Source organism: Diabrotica virgifera, chromosome 8 (assembly GCF_917563875.1).
Source record: "Diabrotica virgifera virgifera chromosome 8, PGI_DIABVI_V3a".
Classification (NCBI taxonomy): domain Eukaryota; kingdom Metazoa; phylum Arthropoda; class Insecta; order Coleoptera; family Chrysomelidae; genus Diabrotica; species Diabrotica virgifera.
Window position 1 is genome coordinate 19,415,616 of NC_065450.1, and position 27,850 is coordinate 19,443,465.

The following is a 27,850-nucleotide window of genomic DNA, read 5'->3' on the forward strand; positions in this document are numbered from 1 at the left end:
TTGCAATATTATAATTTATCGTTTATTTTCATGAACAATAACAATCATAGAAAAACAGTGAAGCATTTAGATAACAAAACAATTTCAGTAGTTTCTTAAATTTTCTCGTGAAGAGGCCGTATGGTTAGCTCAGTTACCTAAAAATGTAAATGCACAGTAATAATAAATATATTCTATACAATTAAATATTATAATTGTGAATTATGAATTGTTAGTTGTGGATTGTCAATTGTAAATTGTGAACTGTAAATTGTGAATTGTAAACTGTGAATTGTGATAGAACTGTGAAATGTGAATTGTAAATACAATTGGGGCGTTCTTTGCAAAAACCCAGTTGTCATTTTTTTTCTGAAATAGACTTATGCCATCTATGGATTGAAGGACTAATTACCTACGTTCCTTGCGTAAGAAACTTCCATTAAAATCACAGTAGTCCAAAATATAAGCGACAAAAATATAGGCGATTCCGCATAAACCCCATATGTCAAGCGCAATTCCCTTCAAAACCATAGTTGTTAATGACTATTGGTGTTTTTGCGGGAAACTTTATCGCTTGGCTGTCAGTCGATTTTTATAGGTTAAAGTTCCTTCGAATAGTTGTGTTGTGTGATTCTATAAGTAAACACCATTTTTCGTTAATTTTTTATTTTGGTTTATTACTATAAATATCGTTTTTCCTATAAATTAATGAAAAATTCCTGCAAAAACCCCAGATGTCAAATGAATAAATGTCCTTCATAAATAAACAAAAGGAAAAAATAATGTTATTTATATTGTAAACTGTGTGTAATCATCAAAATAATAAATCACTAATTTGAGAATTTCCGTAAACTTAATAGGGTTCAATTAATTAACTTTTTTTTTTAAATATCTCCAATGTTGTAAATAATGACAACTGGGGTTTTTGCAAAGAACGCCTCAATTGTGAATCGTAAATTTTTAATTGTAAAGTGTGTATCGTGAATTGTGGATTGTAAATTGTGAATTGTCGATCAGATTAGCCAAGCGGACTGAGGCGCACGACTGACAAATCTATAGTGGATATGCGGTTCAGCCCGGTGAATAGAAAAATAAAAAGGCTGACGTCGTAGTCTAAAATTCGAAAAAGAATCTACGACTTGGTCTGGAATAAGCTGGTGTCTGATCGGCCTATGGAGGAGCGGTACGGCAAGGGATAAGGGCTTGCAGCTCGGTGACACTCCTCGATAGATCTCTACCGGAAGGGCGTTGACGCCAAAAAAAAACGGTGTATATATATAAATTGTGAATTTTTGGTTGTGGATTATCAATTGTGAATTGTGTATTCTAAATTGTGAATTGTAAACTGTGAATTGGGATAGAATTGTGAAATAAGAATTGTGAATACAATTGTGAATCGTGAATTTTTAATTGTAAATGGTGAATTGTGGATTGTAAATTGTGAATTATGAACTTCGGAAATGGAAATCAAACCCTCAAATAAACTTAGTTTTAAAGTAACATTGTGGCTTATTTGGATTAAAATTGAAATATCTAATAAAAAATACAAAATTACCAAAACATTGGGCGGTGTAGACAAAACGTACGCAACACCGTCTGCAATGTCTTTAACATCTAAAGCAGGCACCTCTCCGCCCATCACTTCTTGAAGAGTTTCAGCAGATACGCCGCTGGTTTCAAAAATTTCAGTTGCCACGATTCCAGGACTCAAATTCTGAAAAAATACAAGTAAAACTTATAAACTTCTGTATTAGTCGAGAGTATTAGTCAACTGGAAAACAATAAAACAATAAAACGATGTGAAGACTGTAAATACCTGGGAACAAATTCTAACAAAGAAGGAACGGATAATGCAGAGATAAACAGTAGAATAAATAAAGCTAGAAAATTAATTAAATCTCTGAATGGAATTTTACGGAGAACTGAAATAGGAAAACAAAGAAAATTAAGAATATATGACACAATGATAGAAAGCACACTGCTGTACGGATCTGAAACTTGGCGTCTGAAAGAACATCAAATAAGGAAAATGGAAGCCACAGAAATGGATGCACTAAAAAGAGCAGCTAGAAAAACGAAACTTGATAGGGTTCGAAACAACACAATTAAGGAAGAAATGGGTCTAAAGGAAACTGTGACCGACTGCATAGATAGAAAACAGCTTATATGGTATGGGCATGTTCAAAGAATGCCAGAAGAAAGACTACCAAAGAAAGTAGCAAAATGGATACCACCGGAACACAGGAAACGAAGAAGACCAAAGAAATCGTGGATGGAAGGAGTTCGAAGATCAATGAGCGAACGAGGATTGACAGAGGACGATTGTGATGATAGGACGCGATGGCAATTGGGCATCGGACAACGTCGCAGGACATTCTAACCCGAATCTATATATTAGTCGAGAGTTATAGTCTATAAATAATAATTATAGAGAAGATAGTATTTGCTAATGTTAGGAAATGCATAATAGAGTACAGACATATAGCAATAGTACCTATACACCTCGTCGCTGTGAAATTAAATCGACATATCTGCAAAATGCATATTTTTCACCAGAGAAGTTTTCACATGCAATATTTTCCATTTGACGTCAGTTTGGTTCACCTCAGTGCCGCCTTATACATGAATAACATTTAGAAAATTACTGCTTATTGAAGCAGTAGTTGCAAATAAATCAGAATTTAATTAAATTAAGAGAAATATGCAGATATGCCAGTATGACTTTAAATTCAGTGTAATGTTTGCTTTTATGTCACAATATGCCGGTTTTGTCTTAGTTGAAGGAGCTAGAAACGCATTCATGTTATGTACAAACCGGATTATCTGCCAATAAGTAATATCTGAGTAATTATAAAAATGTACTATTATGAGATAATTCAGTTTTACTTAAATGATGGACGTCTTTTCTCCTTGAAAGTTTTAGCCACTGGCGTATTACACACTAGATCTGTCTTTTGATAAACAAAGTGGTCATTTTAACGTAAATACATACCGGCCCAACGCCATATCTGATATGGCTGATTGACATACAAATAGAAGGAATAAAAAAATTTTGACACCAAGAACTCGAAAACTAAATTTTTGCAGATAGGTACGTCGATTTAATTTAACAGCGACGACCTGTTTAAAGGAAACGTAAACAAATTTGCTGCGCACAAGAAAATTTAAAATGTGAATGATTTTTCATGTACACGAGGGAAATTCCCAATTGAGAATGTTTTGTTTACTAACCGAGAGGTTCTACAGATGTGTCCTATATCTTCTAACCCTTTGTTTGTACAAACTGTTCCACTCATCATCAACATCATCATCATCACTTCTCAACCTCTTGCATATACTTGGAAATAACTTTTGGACCACTTTTTGGTGGTCTACTTCGGTTTCTTTTATCTTCTCTAGTTCTCCATTCTATGAGTCTTTGGTCCATCTATTATCATTTAAATGCGCTTCATGTTCAGCCCATCTTCATTTGGCTTGTGCAATTTTTTCTATGACATCTGTCGCTTTCGTCCTCTCTCTCTCTCACACACTATCCTATATGGTACCATATATCTTCTTCTTATTCTAAACATTGCCCTTTTCATTTTCCTTTGGGTTATTTTCAATTTGTTTGCAGAATGTTTAGTCAAAGTTGTGGATTCGGAACCGTATGTTATTATCGGCAGTATGCATTGGTTGTAAGCTTTTTTCTTCAAGCAAATAGGAAGCGTTCCTTTTAGAATACTAACCTCGTAGAAATAACAAGCCCTTTAGGACCCACTCACATAAGGATAGAAGATATATACACACATTTGCGAAAGCTCTCGGTAGATAAACAAAAAATTCCCAATTGGCAAGTCTCAGTGCTCTGTTCGTTGTACTTTGTATCACGATCAACATAACCAAATGAAGCTATCGGTTAAATATAGTAAAATATACATACGTACCGTTATTTTAATCTTCGACTTCATTGCATTAAATTCTACTCTTAAACACTCTGCCAAAGTTTTTACTGCCGATTTGGTGGCTGGATACAAGCTCAAAAGCAAATTTTTGGGAACGCTATGACCAAGGACACTGTTCATATGGATTATGTGTCCATCGACCTCGTTTTCTATCATATTTTGTATTGCTTCTCGTGTGCAAATGCACAATCCTAAAACAACAGACAAGAAAGTTATTTGAAATTAACTATTTTCAATGGGAAATAAAAGCCACTTTAAATAAGAAACGGCTCTAATTATGTTAATGAAACCAATTGTGTCGCAAATTCCTCGGTAGAATGCAGTAGGATGTGGTTACCAATACTGAAAGAGGAAGTCAATAGAAAGAAAATACCACGATTAGTAAGTCAGTAACATATCGAGTTCGTACATATTTTATATTTTAGTATTATGTATATAATATATGTATTATTAATATTATTTATAATTTAAAATAGCATATATACAGGGTGAGTCACCACTAACGCGACGGAAGATTAGAGCGAAATGGTAAAAAATTTAAAAAAATTTAAATTGAATAATTTGTAAGTTAATAAAAGCTACATTTTAAAATTATTTTGAAATATACAAGGTGCCCCAATAAATGGCGGCGTATCAAAGTTATATTTTTTCTTATGTAACACCCTGTATTTTATTGAATTTTTAATTATCCGCAAAAATAAGGTATAGTTTCATAAGGCTTCCCTATACCTATGTACAGAGTGTTCTGAGTTATGTTGACTTTTCTTAAAATGTAAAGTTTTAAAAGAAGGCTTATTCTCAAGTTATTTACGAAATTATAAAAACATTACTTTTACATCTAAATATCTGGATATTGGTTAAATGTATTTCATGATTAATTATTACACATTTGTCTACAGGGTGTTCAAAATTTACAGTTTCATTAGTGGAGTATTCAATGTGTCATATGATGCTTATTTTAAATAGAACATCACGTATATTAATAAATAATTATACTAAACAAATTTACCTCTTTCGAATGGTATATGGATTTTGCGTAATTTACAGTTATTTAAATTCTTAATCTAAATCTAATATCTAATATTCCTAATCTAATATCTAAATCTGCAAATCGATTTTAAAACAAAAGATGTAGTTAATTAATATTATTGTATGACATTGTCAGTTTATGACAGTACGGTCTGGTAATTATCAAAAATATAAACATCGGTGTATGCTATTCAAATTTTTTTTTTACTTAAAAATGGCTTTGGCAGAGCCAACTTGATATCCTGCTTTCTGTTACGGAAAACCCAAATATTAGTACGTGAAAAATTTCGAGTCAATTGGAAATCAGTCAAACGAGTGTATGTAGAATACATAGGAAAAACCACTATCATCAGTATAAAACCTAACTACACCAGCATTAGACAGAACAGGAACGTTTAACTTTTCGTTTATATACTTAAGGATTTGGAGAAGATCCTGATTTTTTAAGAATGTATTGTGTACAGACGAATCTACCTACTTTTCATAATAATCGTCTAGTTAATAGACATAGCTTTCATTTTATTATGATACAATAAACAAACCTTTTACTGTTGATCACCAACACCGATGAAGTGTTAATGTTTGGGGCAGTACTCTGAGCGAGTACGTTATCGATCCATATTTTTTTGAAGAAAATCTGAATAGAGCAGCTTTTTTAAATTTCTTAAAACAAGTTTTTTGGATCCTTCTTAAAACCTTCCACTTAGCGTGCTTACAAATATGTGGCTTCAATTGGACGGAAATCCTGCTTATTTTTGACGTGATGTTATGAACAACCTCAACATAAAATTTAGAAATAAATGGATAGATAGATTCGGCCCATATATTTGGCCAGCTAGGTCACCAGGATTGACCAAGATGCATTTTTTTAAATGGGGTTATATTAAAAATATTGTAAATGCTACACTTCCTACCCTACTACTTCAGATGACATTTTTATGAAATTAAGAATTTCGAACGCTTTTGCGTCTTTAACACCAGCTATTTTAAATAATGTAAACAAATCATTTAAAATCGCTTGTTGTATAAACATTTTGAACATGTATTACATAACTGATAATTTTTTACTTATAGTAAGTTGTGGTTCATTTTGTATTTAGTTATTTTCTTAATTTTACTACCTAGTACCGAAAAAATTTATTTTATAAATCAGCAAATAAAAATATATCTACATATTTATTTACAACTACACTCTATAACAATTATGCCAAGATGATGGGTTTAAAAATCGAGAGTGACTATAAAAATATTTGTAATATCGATGTACCGTTTAAGAAAATTGTAAATTACGCAAAAACTATGACTCCTAGTTATAGAACACATACCATATATATACCATTCTAAAGAGGAACAACCTGTGTTTAGTATAATCCTTGATTAATATACATGGTGTTCTAACAAAATAACCATCATATTATACTACATTGAATAATCCAATAATGGAACTGTAAATTTTGAACACCCTGTAAATAAATGTGTAATAATCAAGCATGGAATGCATTAATTATAAGATGGTTACCAGTCCGTATTGTCATAAAATGATAATGTTATACAATGACATTAATTAACTACATCTTTTGTTTAAAAATCTATTTACAGATTAAGAATTTAAATAATTGTAAATTACGCAAAAACTATAACACCTAGGTATAGGACATCCATATACCATTCGAAAGAGCTAAATTTGTTTAGTATACTTTTTTATTAATATACATGGTGTTCTATTTAAAATAAGCATCATATGACACATTGAATATTCCACTAATGAAACTGTAAATTTTGAACACCCTATAGACAAATGTGTAATAATTAATCATGGAATACATTCAACCAATATCCAACTATTTAGATGTAAAAGTAATGTTTTTATAATTTCGTAAATAACTTGAGAATAAGCCTTCTTTTAAAACTTTACATTTTAAGAAAAGTCAACATAACTCAAAACACTCTGTACATAGGTATAGGGAAGCCTTATGAAACTATACCTTATTTTTTACCGACAATTAAAAATTCAATAAAATATAGGGTGCTCCGTAAGAAAAAATATAACTTTGATACGCCGCCATTTATTGGGACACCCTTTATATTTCAAAATAATTTTAAAATGTAGCTTTTATCAACTTTTTTTTTTCAAATCCTTCACCATTTCGATGTAATCTTCCGTCGCGTTAGTGGTGACTCACCCTGTACATTAAAGTCAGAATTTGGTATTCGATTTGAGAGTAAACTAAAAGTAAGCCCAAATACTTACGATGTCAGGATAGTATCACGAGGTTTTTTCCTGGTTTTCCCTCGTGATTTACTATGGAATCTCTAGCACGAGAATTTTACTGCCACCGTTGCATGTGGTTGTCTTTTTAAAGACAGATCACATGCTATGAATTTTTTTGTGGCGGATATTCTTGAGTTGGGGTTGAGTTCATGTAATCGAATGAACTATATTTTAGTAAAGCCGTCCCAGGAACACAACTTATCTTCCAACCAACAAATTTAATGAAATATACCTATAAACCCTATATACAATTTTTATACACTAGCTAACCACCGGACGTACTAGGCTAGTACGCTCCTGTCGATAACGCAGGTTTTACAGTAGGAAAAAAAACTATGTAATGAATTTGTTATGTCAAAACAGTTAATTGATCTAAAGATGTATGTACAACTTATTATTAATGAGGAATACAAGATTGGCTGGCAATCTCGTGTCTGATCGGAAGTGACAAACCTGACAATACCTGAGAAATGAAATAAATATTAAAAAACTCTAACAAGAAGTAAAACCACTTCTATGTAAATTGGTATATTTATTAAAACTTAAAAATCCCAATGGATTGAATAAAATATGTCCAATTCAGAACGTTTTCAGACCTATCGGTCCATCATCAGTGAATCTACAATAAAATAAGTAATCCCACTATTAGAATTGAAAGATGGTTGAAATTTTTAAAAAGCTAAAAATGTGGTTAGATTACTTACGTGCATACTTGCTAAATAGCCCCAGAACCAAACAATGGTTGAATTTAAAATTCATTTTACATTATTTAAAAATAATATTCAACAGGCTAAACGCCGATGTTACAGGATATTGCCTATGGGAACATGGTGAAACCCTACCAAAACCTCAATCAACCATCTTAGGCCAAATTTGACTATAAAGTGACACTAGCATGTATGGAACTGTTTGAAGTGACATTGACAGTAGAGAAAAAGGTAGTCGATTTTAAAGTTAATTAACCAAAAGGTCATGACCCACAACAAATGATAAAAATTTTAATATCTGAAAATGTCTAACATTTTAAATCTATTGGTTATTGAAAAGAACTTGTGATATACAAAATTAATTTAGAATATAAGATTATTTATATTGACTGTATACCATAACATTAGATTGATCAAATTGATAGAAAGAAAGTTGAGCTGCGGTCAATAATAATAACAAAATAAAAATAGATGAAGGTGAGAGAAGAGTAGAAGTAGAGAATCATATGTTACCTTTAGCTTACATTCTATGTAGTTGAGTTTACTGTAATGTTTACAAATCTCGTTCTTCATGAGTTTAATCTGCATGGAGGTCCTGATGTTAGGATGTACATTATTGGATGTTCTAACTCTACAAAATGTTGGGAAGACTTTATGATGTAAACATCTTGAAATGAACCATATGTCCAGCTTTATGTTGCTCCGTTGTGTGGCTAATCGCAAGTATTGTAGCGCCAAGTTGACCATACTGTCATATATAAACTAAAAGGGAAGTTCCCTAGGTTGGCTGTATACCATATAGTTAAAAAACTCTAACAAGAAGTAAAACCACTTCTATGTAAATTGGTATATTTATTAAAACTTAAAAATCCCAATGGATTGAATAAAATATGTCCAATTCAGAACGTTTTCAGACCTATCGGTCCATCATCAGTGAATGTGCATACTTGCTAAATAGCCCCAGACCCAAACAATGGTTGAATTTAAAATTTAAAAGAAAGTTGGCCTAAGATGGTTGATTGAGGTTTTGGTAGGGTTTCACCATGTTCCCATGGGCAATATCCTGTAACATCGGCGTTTAGCCTGTTGAATATTATTTTTAAATAATGTAAATTGAATTTTAAATTCAACCATTGTTTGGTTCTGGGGCTATTTAGCAAGTATGCACATTCACTGATGATGGACCGATAGGTCTGAAAACGTTCTGAATTGGACATATTCTATTCAATCCATTGGGATTTTTAAGTTTTAATAAAAATACCAATTTTCATAGAAGTGGTTTTACTTCTTGTTAGAGTTTTTTAACTATATGGTATACAGCCAACCTAGGGAACTTCCCTTTTAGTTTATATATGACAGTATGGTCAACTTGGCGCTACAATACTTGCGATTAGCCACACAACGGAGCAACATAAAGCTGGACATATGGTTCATTTCAAGATGTTTACATCATAAAGTCTTCCCAACATTTTGTAGAGTTAGAACATCCAATAATATACATCCTAACATCAGGACCTCCATGCAGATTAAACTCATGAAGAAAGAGATTTGTAAACATTACAGTAAACTCAACTACATAGAATGTAAGCTAAAGGTAACATATGATTCTCTACTTGAAACTTTACAATTTATTAATCTTAATTCTTTTATGTCAGACGTTCAGGATAAGGTAGATCATTCACATTCAGTTAAATTTAATAGAGTCAATAATAAATTAAAACACTTAATCAACAATAAGATTAGACTTGATCAACAAAAAGCTTCTCGTAATAAAAATTATTCCAATTTTCGATTCCACCAAAGAATCAAAAATCTCTCAAATGTCCAATTTTCTGATGACGAATTAAAACTCTTAAACCTCGGCCTCAAACACTCCATTCCTAGCAATTTATCTATCAAAGATCTTGAGAGTCTTTCCATAGAGACCGACATGGTTATTCAGAATCTTTCCATTTCACTCACACAAAAAACTTTAATCAGAAACTCTTGCATCCAAACTATCAACAAATTCAAAACGAAATTTCTTTCCAACAATAACTCTTCTCTTACCAACATCAGCTCCCCTTCTACTTCTACACAAACTTCTTCATCTCTCTCTTTTCCCAATTTCTCATATAATAAGTCTAAATCCCTTCTCTCCACACTCAAATCTATCAAAAATAAGATCCAAAACCATCACCTCATCTTCAGCAAAGCAGATAAGGGTAACTGCCTTGTTATTTTAGACCAACAATTATACATTGACAAAGTCACCTCTTTCCTAGACAACAATAACTTTACTTCTCTTCCCGTTGATCGCTCTAAATCTTTTGTTTCGAAGATGAAAACCAACTTAAAGCAATTTACTGAATTCTTCTCTGAATTTGAAGCACCATATACTAAAATTCCATCAAATCCACTCACCCCCAGGTTATACGGTTTACCAAAGATACACAAAGTTGACATTCCTATTCGTCCCGTTGTCAGCTTCATTAACACTCCAGTTTCTATTTTATCTAAATTCATTCTTAACACCATAAAAACTTTATCAACTTTACCCCACAGTTTACTGTTTTGAATTCTCGCCAATTAGTTGAAAAACTTCAACTTGTCAATCTTAATCCAAATATTGTTATGCTTTCTTTTGATGTTAGCAATTTATTTACTTCAGTACCAAAAAATGAATCGATTAGTCTGGTTAATTCACTCCTCTTAAATAATTCTGTCACTTCCACCACCACTTCGTGTATTATAAACATTCTCAAAATTTGTCTATCTCAAGATTACTTTGTTTTTAATAACAACTTTTATCAACAACCTGACGGTTTAGCAATGGGTAGTTGCTTATCCCCTTTCTTAGCTGATGTTTTTATGGATCACTTAGAATCCAACTATATCATAAAAAATCCAGAGATCTTACACTGGTTCCGTTATGTTGATGACATTTTAGTCCTCATTTCTGGTAACTCTGATTCAGCTCACAACTTACTTCACAAAATTAATCAAATCCATCCTAATATCACCTTTATCATGGAACTAGAGTCTTCTAACTCCATTAACTTTCTGGATTTATCTATTACCAGACTACATGACCACTTCAACTTTGGTATCTACCATAAACCAACACAGACAGATCATGTTATCCATTCTACTTCTAATCACCCTTTATCATATAAACTCTCTGCTTTTCGCAGTTTTATACATAGATTAAACTCTATTCCTTTATCCGTAACTGAATTCAACAATGAGTTGAATATTATCAAACAGATTGCAGTCAACAATGGTTATGACCCAGACATCATCACTAAACTTCAACAAAAAAGAGAACTCAAATTACTACAACAATCCGCTTTCTCTACATCATCCACAACTACTCCCATCTATGCCTCCTTACCATTCAATAACTCCAAATTATCTGAAAGAGTCAAACATATCATTTCCAATTCTTGTGACAACATAAAAATATCTTTCAAAGTTAATAACACTCTCAGCAAAAATTTAACTAATACCAAAGATCCTATCCATTATATGAACCGGAGTGGGGTATACAGACTCTCTTGTTCAGATTGTGATGCCACCTACATCGGCAGAACTTACAGATCCCTTTCTACCCGATCTGCTGAACACAGCAAGAGAGATACCACTTCTGCCTTTTCACACCACTTAAAAGTCAATAAACATGAACTTAAGATTCCTGAAGGTGTCCAGTTGATACACAATATTCAACAAAACAATACACTCCGTTTAGACTTATACGAAGATTTGGAGATTGGCAAGGACATGAAGAAGAGTCCCAACTGTGTCAATAGACAAACATCCCTTAACCGCAACTTTGTCCCCATTCACCGCCAATTATTCTCATAATTCCTATTTTTCAACTTCCTCTTTTTATCCTATTCTTTCTCTTTCAACTTTCTCTTCCTTCTTTTTCAAAATTTCCTCTATCCTTCACTGTTTCAAACTCCTTTACCCGACTAACATTATTAACTACTGAACCCTATTAACCATCACCTCATTAATTCACCCTACCATCTTTTTACTTCTTTTTCATTTCATTACTTCGTTCAGTTTAATTCCACACCTCATCTTTTCTTTATCCCTCTCTTTCCCTTAAAATTCTTGTCTTTATACCCTACACCACAGCCCTCTACTTTTTGTCTTTGACTTTTCCAAGAAAAAAAAAAATTTACCTCTCCAACTAACATCACATGACTTAATTTCAGTTCTCTCATTCAGATCCATTATCATTACAATTAAATTATATCAATATTCTTTTTCTTACTTTGGTTTTATTTTATTCAGTACACTTTCAATATTATTTTCATTTTAATTTCATTCGTGTATCAACTGGACTTAACAGCTATAATCATACTTTTCTTTATCTCTAACTTCACATACCCTCACTTTGTCACAAGAATTCTCTCAAAACTTTTGAAATAAAATTAAAAAATAAAACATCTCATAATAATTACAATTTTTTTCATTCACATATTACACACTTTTAATTATTTGACTGTATCCTAACTCAAATCCATTATTTACAAAAATTTGCATTTATTTTTTAAATAACAATATTTTCCTTTTACATATACAACCACCAATACAATATAGACTAGATTAAATTGCCACCAATTTATTCATTTTGTACAATATCATTCCAACTAATACTGATTCTTTCTCTTCTCTCACCTTCATCTATTTTTATCTTTTTATTATTATTGACAGCAGCTCAACTTTCTTTCTATCAATTTGATCAATCTAATGTTATGGTATACAGTCAATATAAATAATTTATATTCTAAATTAATTTTGTATATCACAAGTTCTTTTCAATAACCAATAGATTTAAAATGTTAGACATTTTCAGATATTAAAATTTTTATCATTTGTTGTGGGTCATGACCTTTTGGTTAATTAACTTTAAAATCTACTACCTTTTTCTCTACTGTCAACGTCACTTCAAACAGTTACATACATGCTAGTGTCACTTTATAGTCAAAGTTGGCCTAAGATGGTTGATTGAGGTTTTGGTAGGGTTTCACCATGTTCCCATAGGCAATATCCTGTAACATCGGCGTTTAGCCTGTTGAATATTATTTTTAAATAATGTAAATTGCATTTTAAATTCAACCATTGTTTGGTTCTGGGGCTATTTAGCAAGTATGCACGTAAGTAATCTAACCACATTTTTAGCTTTTTAAAAATTTCAACCATCTTTCAATTCTAATAGTGGGATTACTTATTTTATTGTAGATTCACTGATGATGGACCGATAGGTCTGAAAACGTTCTGAATTGGACATATTTTATTCAATCCATTGGGATTTTCAAGTTTTAATAAATATACCAATTTACATAGAAGTGGTTTTACTTCTTGTTAGAGTTTTTTAACTATATGGTATACAGCCAACCTAGGGAACTTCCCTTTTAGTTGAAATAAATATTATTAAATAGGATATAAACCAGATATTGTGCACAGTACCTTCACAGATAGTTTGTAAATCCCAGACTATTTTAAATAAATGAGACAAGGGTGAAATATAAAATTTGTTGAAAATTATTGAATATTATGTTAATTATGTTTTAGGAAAAAATGAGGGTATATTATATAAGTAAAAGTGGAAAATATTATTAAAACACATTGACATGCAAATTTAGTTATAAAAACCTGTCGCTTTTACAAAGTGACGATGGGTTTCTTCTCCAAACTCCTTCAAGGATGATGATTGGATGCCAAAGTAATGTATCTTCCGGGTTCCCCAACCCTAAGAGGGTGGCAGACTTGTCACCGACTAGGAGGTACCTCTCAGTACCGGCAAATCAGCTAATACTCCATAAAAAAACAAAAATCATTCCATAAATACACCAAAATTTCCATAATTCTCCAAAATTATTATTTTTTATTTCATTTCCAACAACTTAATCAGATACTTGACTTAATCTTCTTCTCCTCCAGCGACTAAAAGAAACAAAAGTCCTTCAGTCATATTACATCCGTTGAGGAACTTGAAACAGGGCATGTAAGGAAGGTAAAAACTTATAAAAAAATTTGTAGAGGAACTTGAAACAAAAAGATGAATTACTGACGTATATATGCGAAGTGTCATTGACCTTGATTTTTAAGGCATGTGAGGAAATATTTTTGAACAACTAAAATATGGATAAGGATTACTTGTTGCAAAATATGATTGTAGAATATGGATGTTGCAATACGGATTTCTTTACAGACGTAGCTACTAAAAAGCAAATGAAAATGGCAATGATTCAGAAATTATTTTGAACGGGAAATAAGATTTTAAAGAATTTTTCTCAGTAGAGGACATAAATTTGATAGTGATATGGACTATTAAGACCTGATGATTATAGAATAACAATTTTATTGATATAAGTATGGTTTGAAGAGGAGAAAATGGTCATTTTTCCTTGACAAGAAAAAAATATAATGGCGACTTACCCACTGTCCAGAATTCTCCGATATTGAAACTAAAATCTCACTTCCTTTACAAATTTCAACATAAACAAAAACTTCCTTCCAACTTAAATTCTTGAATCCCCAAGCTGAATAATACTTCCCGAAATAAAATAAAATGATGTCAAGACAATGGTCGCTGGAAGATCAACGTCAGTAGCGGGTGGTGGCGGAAGCTTAAGTGACCATCAATCGTGGTTGCTGCTCCCTGCCCCATCACGCAGGCGGAAACGGTCATTGACACATGAACCAACCAATAAAATCCAAATTCACTAAACATATTACCAACCAAATACTTATAATTGGTCCCAAATTTAGGTAACACTCTATACGAGTGAACGTATACCTGGTTGCATACTATTAAGTCCTACCTGATTAATATTTTGACATGCATATTTCGTAACGATATTTCGAACGCTTATCGTTACACGGTGATCGTAATTCCTTACATGTCTTTCCCCCTGGTGAGTTGAGCGAGATGTCCTCTCCCTATACGACCATTTCATATTAATAAATGTAATTCCTAATTCACGTGATCGTCGATATTATTCATGAATATACCAAATATCGTCACATCGACCCGAACCGAAAGTTCGATACATAGATTATAAATATATTTTATTAACGAAATTAACGAGTAATTAAGACTAATTATCTTATCTTTTGTATGTTTTGATTCTAAATAAAAATGTCTTAAAAATCAAATCTTTGTCTTCGACTGTATTTTGTTACCCGGAGCATGGAATTAAACGCCAACGTTACACATGTTACAAGTAAGCTTCGAAACATTATGACCGAAAAAATCACCGCTTACTTTGGTCATGTGATGGGTAGAGATGGTCTAGCTGGAGAACATTGCAGGGAATGCTGCAAGCACCGAGAGTCCGGGCAAGATCACCAAAAATATATGTGGATCACATTACAAAAGAGCTCCGCTAAACCTTTGTTTCAGAGTTGGAGAGAATAGAGAAAGATGGAAACGGTTTAAGAGAAGTTATTGAAAATTCAAGATAGCACAATGTCCGTATTGGACGACGAACTAGGAAGACAATCTAAGTAGGTATATAAGATATATCCTGCTTGTAGATGCCATGATCTTAAATAATTTTGTTAAGAAATAAATCTAGTATGCTTGTAATCACCGTGTGTGGACTTACCTAACACATTGACCAAAAATGTTTCATTCCACGCTTCGGAGTCTCCACTACATAGAGTATGAGTAACTCTAGCGATGCCAGCGTTATTCACTAAGACGTGTATGGGGCCGAGAGTTTCTTTGACTGTTTGAAACGCATCTAGAATATCTTGTTTAATAGAAACGTCACAGCGAATAGGATGGAAACTTCCTCGTCTATTAGCTAAAGTTCGAGCTAATTCTTCCATCTTGTCTACTCTTCTAGCCAGACCAACTACCTTTAAACAAATGGACAATGAATTAGGTATCAGATCTTACATAGTATTTGTTATTCAAATTTTAATGGACGATAGATATTAACAGAGTATTATACAAGAAACCTTTTTGTGTATTAGTTTATAATTTTTATTATCGGTTGTAAGGAACATGTTATCTTTTTCTTCGTAAAGTGCCCTCTCCTCAATGAAGGCTGGCTGCTACAATTCCAAACTCTTCTCTGTCTTCAGCTGTTCTTATTAGCTACTCAAAATTTAGCCCTGTCCATTGTTGGATATTTCTAAGCCACGATAGTCTTTTTCTTCCTATATATCTTCCTAATTATCGTATTTTATATTGTTTTGTCTTGAATAATATCAAAAAAGTAAACGTATAATATAAGAAGTCATTACCATCATTCCTTCGTCTACCAGTCTCTCTGCAACGGCAACTCCAATGCCAGAACTAGCGCCAGTAACGATTGCCACTTTTCCAATCCACCTCTCCATGATTTTCACCTAGAAAAATTAATAGTTGTGTAGTATTTATACAGTACGTAAATCGTTCTGCTGGACATAGGGAATATAGATTGAGATCATTGTGGCAACAGCGATAACCTGTGTTAGTTGAAACTTCTGTTAGAGTACGAGTTTCTGGTGCAATAGAGCTGTTAGAACGAATAGAATGAGTGATTTGAATGCAAGGCAGTCCATAAATAAATCAAAAACAAAGATTATGACTGATAAATTAATAATTTTACTTTCATTTTTAAAATATCTTTTATTTAAAAATTAATTTCCAAATTAAAGACACAGTTTTCCCATTAGGTCAAAAATAGTTCTACTACAATGTCATATCTTGACGTTTGTTTGTGTCACCCGGAATTAATTGTCAATTTTGAGGTTAATGATGTCCCTTAATGCTAACAACTATATTGTCATTGAGAGAGCGAAGTTGCCACAATTATCTTAATATAATACAATGTATGTATTTATGTATCTAAATATATACAATGTATGTTCCCTATGTCCAGCTGAACGATTTACGCACTATATAAAAAAGAATGTGTGTGTACTTTGTACGCACGTAAAAAGTTATACTTCTATTATTATGGTTTCAACGAAATTAATATACTTAACAGGTTATTTGCATTTTATTTAAATATTAAACTAACTTTCTTTAGCTATCACTTTTAAAACATTTTTATTAAAATGATACCAAAAATATAAAAAAAAATGAATCGTCCGGGATTTGAACCCGGGACCTCTTGATCTCCGGTCACACGCTCTACCACTGAGCTATGTCCCTTTTGCTTTGCCAGGTTACAAGATTTCTCATACACACTGACAAATTTAATACAAAAATACTTTAAATATACTTACTATTATTATAAAATATCTTATTCCCAAGGACTCAAGAAATGTGCAGAATCGATCTAGATATCCTGGGGATCTCAGAAACCTGGTGGCCTGGATCCGATAAATGCACCACAGAGAGCGGAACATTCTTTTACTCAGGCAATGACGACCGCGATCATAGAAAAGGCGTCGGGATTATGATAAGTAAAAAATTGATGAGAGCTGTCACAGAGTTTGTACCATATTCCGACCGCACAGCCTTGGTAAAACTTGAAGCGAAGCCAAATAATCTCAACATCATACAGGTCTATGCACCAACTGCAGATGCAGCAGATGAAGAGGTGGAAAACTTTTATAGTGAAATCAAAGAATTGCTTAAATTGACAAAGAAACATGATGTTAACATAATTATGGGAGATTTTAATTCCAAAATAGGGAAAGGCAGCTTTGAAGACGTAGTTGGACCTTATGGTCATGGAACAAGGAACGAAAGGGGTGACCGACTTGTACAATTTTGTCAGAAAGAAAACATGAGAGTTACCAACACATGGTTCCAACTCCACCCCCGTCGCCTTTATACTTGGAAATCTCCAGCCGATAGAGCTCAGAACATAATAAGAAATCAGATAGACTTCATTCTCATCAGAAACTCAACAACAGGTCGCATTGGATAAACTGAAAGATCCAATGATACAAGCAGAAATAAGTAATGAAATAAACACACAAATTCAAATATTGACGACAACCATTACCGAAGATCTAACACCAACATGGAATACGATTACAAGTGCTGTAACAGACATCATGAAAAGCAACTTGGGGTACAAACCAAAGAACAAGAAGCAAAAATGGATGACAGAAGAAATACTATTACTAATGGATGAACGACGACGACACAAGAATGACCCAGATGGCAGCAATATGTATAAAAACATTAACAGGCAAATAAAAGCAAAGATAAGAATAGCAAAAAATGAATGGCTTAAGCAACAATGTATCGATCTAGAACATTTACAACGACAGCACGACAATCGGAATTTACATAAAAAGCTTAAGGAGACTGCTGGAATATACAGAAAACGAAGACCAACTATTATAGTTAATCAGGATAACCAGGTAGTGCTAGGTGAAAAAGAGAAAATTCATATATGGGAAAACTATATTCAGGAGCTCATTCATGACGAAAGACCTATGAGTGAAGTTTATACAGACGACCAGCTGACTGGCCCGTCAATTACTAAAGAGGAAATAGAAAAGGCAATATTATATTCAAAAAACAATAAGGCACCTGGACCTGATGAAATCCCTTCAGAAATACTCAAACTACTAGATGAAAGGGGAATTTCAGCACTACATAAAATATTTAATTTTATTTATGAAACTGGTTGCTATCCTCAGCAGTGGTTGCCCTCTACATTTATTCCCCTACCCAAAAAAGTCAATGCAAAAAGATGTGAGGATCACAGACTCATTAGCCTGATGAGTCACACTTTAAAAATATTCTTAAAAATACTACATCAAAGATTATACAAAAAATATGAATGGAACATCAGTGATTCTCAGTTTGGGTTGAGGCAAGGTTTGGGAACAAGAGAAGCAATAGTAGCAACACAGGTGTTGGTCCAAAATTGTTACGATCAGAGGAAGGACGTATTCCTGTGCTTTCTAGACTACGAGAAAGCGTTTGATCGTGTCCAACATCACAAGTTAATGCAGATCCTCAAGAAGCTTGATATAGACCAAAAAGACATAAGATACATTGAAAACTTGTACTGGTATCAGGCAGCACAATTAAAAATAGACAATTCTGTATCCAAATCCATACATATAAGAAGGGGTGTTCGGCAGGGATGTGTGCTTTCCCCTCTTTTATTTATCATTTATTTGGAAGCCATATTTCAAGAGCCTTTGGAAGATGCAGAGATGGGAATCAAAGTGAATGGAGTATTAATCAACAACAGACAATATGCTGATGATGCTGTCTTAATTTGAGACAACATAGCAGATCTTCAACAACTTGTCACTATAATCGGAGAATACAGTAAGCGAATGGGATTAGAGATTAATACCAAAAAGACCAAATTCATGATCATCTCCAGAAACTTGGATGCATTTGAAAACTCCACCATAACACTGAATACTAAGTCAATTGAGAGAGTGAGCAAATTCAAATACCTAGGAACGTGGATTTTTGAATACTGGGCATCGGACAGGGAAGTAAAATTTCGCATTGAGCAAGCTCGACAAGCTTTCGTAAAATTCAGGAAGGTACTGAGCTGCTCAGAGTTCGACCTTACACTGAGACTAAGGTTTACTAAATGCTACGTGTGGTCGGTGCTGCTATATGGCATAGAGGGCTGGACACTCAAAACGAGGGATATAAACAGATTAGAAGCCTTCGAAATGTGGCTTTATCGCCGTATCCTAAAGATACCATGGACGGCGAAAGTCACAAATGTGGATGTCCTTAAAAGAATCAACCAAGAACGTCAGTTTTTCGAAAACATCAAGAAAAGAAAAACGGCATATTTGGGTCACATCATGCGAAACGAAAAATACCAGTTCCTTCAACTTATAATCCAGGGTAAAATTAAAGGCAAGAGAAGAATAGGACGCAATAAAATGTCCTGGCTCCGAAACATAAGGCAATGGACAGGGATTACCGACATACAATCACTGATACACATTGCAAGAAACAGAGAGTTAATGGAAAATGTGATCGCCAACATCCATTAGTGGATTTGCATTTGAAGAAGAAGAAGATTCCCAAGGAAGACAAATCCAAAGACACAAAATTTATAATAAATAATACATTTACTAAAAACACTAATATATTCTTTTCACACTATTTCTTGCACTGATATATTTATACATAACTTGAAAGATTCAGCAACTAAACGCCATACTGTCTGTGTGCGCATGCGCGCATTATTATGAAATTTTACTCTCAATCGCGCCTAAAGAAATATGACTTCAAAAATCAATCGCAGAATAATTCCGTAAGTAGCGAAATTAATGCACGTATTTCCAGTGAGAATCGTACATACTAATAGACAAGACGAAAACGGCGGGTTCGTTGGGAAAATATTCCTATGAGATTTTTTTGCATAATTACATTCGTGAGACATCCTAGAATAAGGTTCAAGAAGTCGCCCACGTGAAAAGTGGGCGAAATTTTTTTTAACAATTTTTTTTAATAAAATTGCAAAAGTCAATATTTTTGGCCCAGACAATTTTTTTGTAGGTTTTTTGGACCATTCTGGATAAAAAAGGTCTCTTATAATTTTTCTATAAAGTTGATCGTTTTCGAGTTATAAGCAATTTAAAATTGGAAAAAACGAAAAATGGCGTTTGTCAAGGCTTAATAACTCGGTTAAAAGATATTATCATGAAAGTCAAAAAGTGACTAAATCAAAGTTTAATGCCCCCCTACAAGATCCCGAAGAAATTTTTGTCATTATTTTATTACTAAGCTGTTATTTTTAAGTAATAATATTGAGCGCCATGCACGTGGTAGGCGGCCGTAAATGTGAGTGCAAGTAAGATGCACAATTGGACTGCCGGAGTGGTATCTCTCTCGCACTCAGCATTTACGGCCGGCTACCACGTGGATGACGCTCAATATTATTACTTAAAAATAAGAGCTTAGTAATAAAATAATGACAAAAATTTATTCGGGATCTTGTAGGGGGGGGGGGGGAATTAAACTTTGATTTAGTCACTTTCTGACTTTCATAATAATAACTTTTAACCGAGTTATGAGGCCTTGAAAATCGCCATTTTTCGTTTTTTTTTTTTCAATTTTAAATTGCTTATAACTCGAAAACGATCAACTTTAGAGAAAAATTATAAGAGACCTTTTTTATCCAGAATGGTCCAAAAAACCTATAAAAAAATTTTTCGGGCCAAAAATACTGATTTTGGCAATTTGATTAAAAAAATTGTTAAAAAAAATTTGGCCCACTTTTCACTTCGGCGACTTCTTGAACCTTATTCTGGGATGTCTCACGAATGTAATTATGCAAAAAAATCTCATGGGAATATTTTTCCCAACGAACCCGCCGTTTTCGTCTTGTCTATAAGCTAATAAAAGATTGATGACATCGAAATTATTAGACAAAGGAACCAAAATGACTATCTACAGAACCTTGATTAGACCTGTAGTATCTTATGGTTGTGAAACCTGGGTGATGACGAAAAGGGATGAAGCTCAACTCAGGAAAATTGAGTGAATGATACTGAGTGAAGACGGTACATGGAGAATCAGGAGAAACGATGAGATTATTGAACTGAATGAAGGGTATGATATTGTAAGATTTGTGAAAAGTCAAAGACTGTCATGTCTGTGACATGTTCAGCGACAAGAAGATATGAAAACGACAAAGAAAATATTACACTGGAAGCCGGTAGGAAGGGGAAAGAAAGGAAGGCCCAGGACAAGATGGTTGGATGACGCGGAAGACGACCTGAAAACCATGAATATAAGACAATGGAGGAGAAGGGGACAAGAGACATTTGAATGGAAGGACATAGCCAGACAGGCAAAGACCCATCCAGGGTTAGGATGCCAAAAGAAGAAGAAGAAGAAGTATTGATAAAAAACGGATCGAAAAAGCTATTCCGCATGATACACACAATTTTTGAGTGATCACTGAATGGAGAATAGTTTCTGGCAGAAAGGACTCAAGCCTCAAGCATATGACATCAATATATAAAAAAGGAAATGGAAAAAACTTCAAAAAACATCGGGGAATCTGCATGGAAAGACTATAAAGGAAAAATTAGAAATACATATAAAGGAGAAAATTGGAGAAGACCTGGCAGGATTCACAGCGAGAAAAACATGCTCAGAGCATATTTACACGGTCGAACAAAAAATAATTGCCAAACATAGATCCGTCCATCTGGCTTTGTCCACCTGGCTTTCGTAGATCTTAAGATCGTCTATGACTCGATACCTAGAACCAAGCTATGGGAAGCAATGGAAGACATCGAAGTTCCACGAATATTAATGAAAGCAGTAAAAGCATGCTACAAAAATAACAAAGTAGCTATTAAAACGGGCAATATAATTTGCTGTAGAATTTTGCAAGAGATTTGTAGAATTTATAAAAATATTGGATGTTCAATCAGTTTAAAACCTACAGCGAAGTAATGGTAATTATTTTCAATATTAAGTTGAGGACTTCAAAAATCTTTGGTTAGGTAAAACCAAAAACACATTAATATACCTATAATTTACCTTGAATGAATATTAAATAAAATCAAAATAATCTACATACTTCACTTAAGTGGGCTCACTAAGGAAATTTAAGAATGAAACTAATATTTCTAATATTCCATAACCAAAAAACATCCCAAGGCTAACAAAAAATTATTATAAAAAAGAACCCTCACCGGATGATTCCTATTCAGGCTCCAAGAGGAGTTGTGTCACACACATGTCACCCTACTCCAGACAACCATTGGTGGTAACTTTTCAGTTTTTAACCTTCCGATGACCAACCTTTTTTTGTACACCGATGACCAAGGGGGGGGGGGAAATGACCCAGGTCAAAAATGTCAAAAATGACAATTAACAAAAAAATTAAGTTTTTTTTATTTTTATGGCATGGACTTTATGTCGTTCAGTCAGTCACAACATGAGTATTAGTGTCATGTATAGTGTGTATGTTGAGTAAGTGTCTTGTTACTTTGCAAAGTCGACGTCATTAGCGTAAAACTACTTGGAATTACATACAATAGACGGTATTTTACTAAACATCAACTTCAGAATATATTTTTAATTCGTAAAATATAGGGAATATCTTTATTTTAAAATATGAGGATATCTAGAATGATATTAAAGTCAAATAAAAAAATAATGAGGTAAAAATTGAAATTACTTTGAATTTATTAAAGAAAAACATACGCTGAGGTCAAAATTTCCCCCGCTTGGTCATCCGAAAGTTAATTAAACTTAGTTGAATAAAAATATGGAAATCAATCCTTCGTTTTTGTCTAACCTATTCGACAGCCAACAGCCAAGTGCCGATTATTCCTCTCTCCTTAAAAGGAGAGAAAGAGTAGAACGTCAAATTACCACGAAACACGAATTAGACGTCAAGGAACGATTCAACAAGTAAGTTCCGTACGCCGAAATGTGACGTCACGTAAGTAGTCCTTTGCGAGAAAATTAGATAATTAGAAAGAAATCAACATACACGTTTAAAAATAGATAAAGATATACACAAAATAGAAATTCTAAAACTACTATTAGACGATACTTACGTAGATTGGTACACTTCAATGATTATCAAACATACTATAGATTCTGATTGGTCTGTATGGAAAGAAAGTTTAAGTGAAACATTTGCTGATAAAGGCTGGTCACCAATAAGGTACGCTATGAATTTTAAGTATATACAAGGATCAATGTTAGAATATGCTCTAAAAAAAGAGAGACTGTTGCTGTAAATAAACAAATCCATAGATATACCGACCCTGATTTATTTGATTGCCACCGGTCTACCAAACTACGTAACGGATAGAATAGACAGAGAAAGTCTTAAATATGCAAATGACTTATTTAACTGCATAAGAGGGCTAGAAAATTTAACAAGAAAAAAACTACACAAAGAAAAACTTAAGCACTGGAAATAAATACAATAACCAAGAAATAAATCGAACTGAAAAGAAATCTTGTAGAATTTGTGAGAAGAAAGGAAAATTAAATAGATTTCATAAAGAGAATGTTTGCTGGTATAACTATGAAAAAGAAATGACAGATGATAAAAACGTAAATTCTAATTCATTATTAGAAGTTGAACTGAGTAATGAAGATTCAAAAAACTAAAATTTCCTCCACTAATTGAGATTTCAGTGATGTTAAATGATAAATTAGAAGTCAAGGCGCTGTATGATCCTGGTTCACGAATAACATTAATAAATTCAAAATTAGTTCAGGTGACGAATATAAAACCTAATTATTTTTATGACACAATAAAAACAATAAGTGGAGGAGGTAAAACTAAAGGATTGATTATGCTGGATGCAGAGTTATTACATGTAAAGAAGAAAATAAATGCATTTATCTTTGAAAATGAAAACTTTGAGTATAATCTAATACTAGGATTAGATTCAATACAAAAATTTGGGTTGACTCATGATGAGAATTTAAATATCCAAATACAAAATACAAATAATTTCAAAATAAGTAGTAAAAATATGTTTGAAGATAAACAAACTGAAAATATGGAAATAAATATAGAAGAAGAAGAATATGCAGTGAACTTTAATGAGGGTATAGATACCAACAAATTTAATATAGATACAGAACATTTAAACACTGATCAAAGAAATCAGATAAACACATTATTGGATAGTTACACTGAAATTTTTGCTAAAAATAAATATGATACTGGCAAAGTGAAGAAATATGAAGCCTGTATAGATTTGCAAGTTGATAAATATTGCTATAAAAGACCATATAGATGTTCACTCCAAGACAAGATAGAAATAGAAAATCAAATCTCACAACTTTTAAAACATGAGTTGATTGAGGAATCTTACAGTCCATTTGCGGCACCTGTTACCTTAGCTTTTAAAAGAGACGAAGGAAAACAAAGTAGATTATGCATAGACTTCAGAGATTTAAATAAAATAATTATACCTCAATCACAACCATTTCCGCTCATAGAAGATTTAATAACAAAAACAATAAATTGTAATTATTTTACAACTCTGGATATAAATTCAGCTTTTTGGGTTATTCCATTAAAAATTACAGACCGACACAAAACTGGATTTGTAACGCAAGAAGGACATTACCAATGGACCTGTTTACCATTCGGACTTAAAACATCTCCAGCCATATTTCAACGAATTTTGGGAAATATTATAAGAAAAAATAACCTGACAGGATTTGCAGTAAATTTCATTGATGATATACTGGTCTTTTCTAAGACATTTGATGAACATATCACACACTTAAAAAAATTGCTGGAGGCTATTCGAGAAGAAGGTTTCAGGCTAAAATTCACAAAATGTAAGTTTGCAAGTGATTCTGTTAAATATTTAGGACATATATTACAGAAGAATACGATCTCACCTCTAAAAGACAATTTAAAATCAATAAAAGATTTCCCTATTCCTCAAAATAGAAAACAATTACGACAATTTTTGGGCAAAATTAACTTTTATGGAAAATATATTCCTAATGTCTCGATAGTTCTTGACCCTTTACATAAATTGCTGAGAAAAGATCAGACATTCAATTGGACAGAACAGAGTGAGCATGCATTCCGGAGAATTAAAGATTATCTATGTTCCAAACCCATACTAGCCATTTATGATCCACAAGCACCAATATTTATTTATACTGATGCCAGTGCCATAGGAATAGGAGCAGTTTTGAAACAAATTCAACACAATGGTGAAGAAAAACCAGTTGCGTATTTTTCTAAAAAAATAAATGAATCTCAAAAAAAGAAAAAAGCGATATTTTTAGAATGTTTAGCCATAAAAGAGAGCATAAAGTTTTGGCAACATTGGTTGATTGGAAACTATTTTACCGTTTATACAGATCACAAACCTTTAGAGAAGTTAAATATAAGAAACAGACCTGACGATGAATTAGGCGATATGTCACATTATCTGTCACAATATAATTGTGAAATAAAATATTTTCCAGGAAAAAATAATACAGAAGCGGATTGTCTCAGCAGAAATCCGGTGTTGGAAGTTGATGAAAATTATGAAGACAACTTAAGAACAGTAAATATTATTGATATTCATGACATAAAACATGACCAAGCACAAAATTTGCAAATAAAAAAATTAGAAAAAAACATGGTTTTAGAAGATGGAATTTATTATAAAAAAAGTGGGAAAATATGAAAAAAATAGTCCTAACTGAAGATTACAGTAAAACGATAATCAAAAAGATACATGAAAAATACTTTCATACTGGAATAAATCAAACAGAATCTAAAATAAAACCCTTTTATACTGCACCAAATCTATCAGAAAATACTAAAAATATATGCAAAAACTGCGAGATATGTATAAAAAACAAAACAAGACTAAATAGAAAATACGGCTTTATGTCGCAATTAGGCCCAGCTACTAAACCCTTTCAAATAATGTCACTGGACACAATAGGAGGATTTGGAGGACAAAGATCAACAAAACGATATTAACATCTATTAGTTGACCACTTTACTAGATATACATATATCCTATGTTCCAAGAATCAATATGCTCGAGACTTCATTAAACTTTTAGAAAAAATTCCTAAAGAAGAAACAATAGACATCTTGCTTACAGATCAATATCCAGCATTTAATTCAGTTGAATTCAAAAATTACCTCAATAACAGAAATATTCAATTAATACTTACAGCGGTAGACGCACCGTTTTCAAACGGTTTAAATGAAAGGCTAAATCAGACAATTGTCAACAAAATAAGATGCAAAATCAATGAGTCAAAAGGAAAAACAAATTGGTCAAAAGTAGCAGAAGAGTGTAGAAATAGATATAATGAAACAAACCATTCTGTAACAGGATTTTCTCCTAAATATTTGCTATCTGGTGAGTCTACAGATTGTTACCCCATGAACTAAAAGAAAAACATGTATTAACCAACAATTTGGAAGAAGACAGAAAAATAGCACTCCAAAGGTCAATAAAATCGAATGAATATAATAAATCTTTATTAAATAAGAACAGGTTACAGTATGATTTTAAAAAAGGAGATAAGGTATTTGTTGACTATGGAAACAAATTAAATAAAAAGAAAATGGATGAAATTAGAATTGGTCCCTTTGAAATAGAAGAAAAAATATCGGATTCAGTTTTTAAAATAAATACCGGTCGTGGAACAAGATCAATTGGATTGTATCATGTCACAAAGCTCATTCCTATGCTCACTGACTTTTAATTTTGCGGCTAAATTTTACGAAGAAAATTTGCATTTCGAAGGGGGGTGATGTAAGCTTTGTGGTGACACTGACTTTGGCAAGTTGTCATTACAATCATAAATGAATTTGCTTTAATATAATTTAATATTTAAAAGTTTAAAAGACAATTCAAGTTCTTATAATAAGAAATGTAAAGCATGAACATTTAATTGTCGATTCTTTGTTTTAGGTTAGTATTTCATTAGTTAATATTAGTTATGTAAAAATTAAATAAACTTTGTTTTAGACGAGAATCATATTGTGTTATGCTTTAGAAAAAAATCCAATCTTATATACATACAATAATTAAAGAGTTCAAAGATGATTCCGTAACGTATAGAACCGTTACAAATGGAAAGAAGAAATCTGCAGGAAGGGGATTGCCAAAAAAAACTGGAAAGGGCAGTTGAAGTAAATAAATATAGTGAAAATTGTGGAATCCTTCGTAATAAAAATTAATAGTAACATCTCCTTAAACTATATAGAATTAAAGAAAATATATAAATGAAAATATTTACTTTATGATTATTTGTGCTCTTCTTACACCTGTTAATGGTTTGTTTACCAGACAAAGAGACGAGAAGAAAGGAGGGTACACAAGGGATAGAAACGAAACTACTTAAATAAGGAATTTAAATATTCAGAAAACCTGACAAAGAGAAAGAATTCAGAGCATTCTATAAAAAATGTAATATAACAAATTGTATAATATATTTACCTTAGTATTCTTCTATGAAATTTGATATTAAACACTTTTTGTCAATTGTGTTTAGGGCTGATACTAAA

General features: G+C 32.5%; 1 protein-coding gene across 1 annotated transcript; it reads right to left on the minus strand.

The window, feature by feature from the left end:
- On the minus strand, positions 1-27,850 carry LOC126889613 (farnesol dehydrogenase-like). The gene is made up of 6 exons (XM_050658086.1): positions 27,783-27,850; positions 16,182-16,286; positions 15,536-15,791; positions 3,906-4,114; positions 1,535-1,693; positions 1-137 (listed from the first exon to the last, which is right to left on the minus strand). Exons 2-6 carry the CDS (start codon positions 16,275-16,277, stop codon positions 96-98), a joined length of 762 nt encoding a protein of 253 aa, XP_050514043.1. The 5' UTR covers positions 16,278-16,286; positions 27,783-27,850; the 3' UTR covers positions 1-95.

Bases quoted from the DNA above. Each gene is read 5' to 3' on its own strand.
- LOC126889613 (XM_050658086.1), bottom strand. From the start codon at position 16,277: ATGGAGAGGTGGATTGGAAAAGTGGCAATCGTTACTGGCGCTAGTTCT. The intron at 4,115-15,535 runs GTAAGTCCACAC...CTGTTGTTTTAG, and splicing joins ATTTTTGGTCAATGTGTTAG to GATTGTGCATTTGCACACGA. The intron at 138-1,534 runs GTAATTTTGTAT...TTACATTTTTAG, and splicing joins CTACACCGCCCAATGTTTTG to GTAACTGAGCTAACCATACG.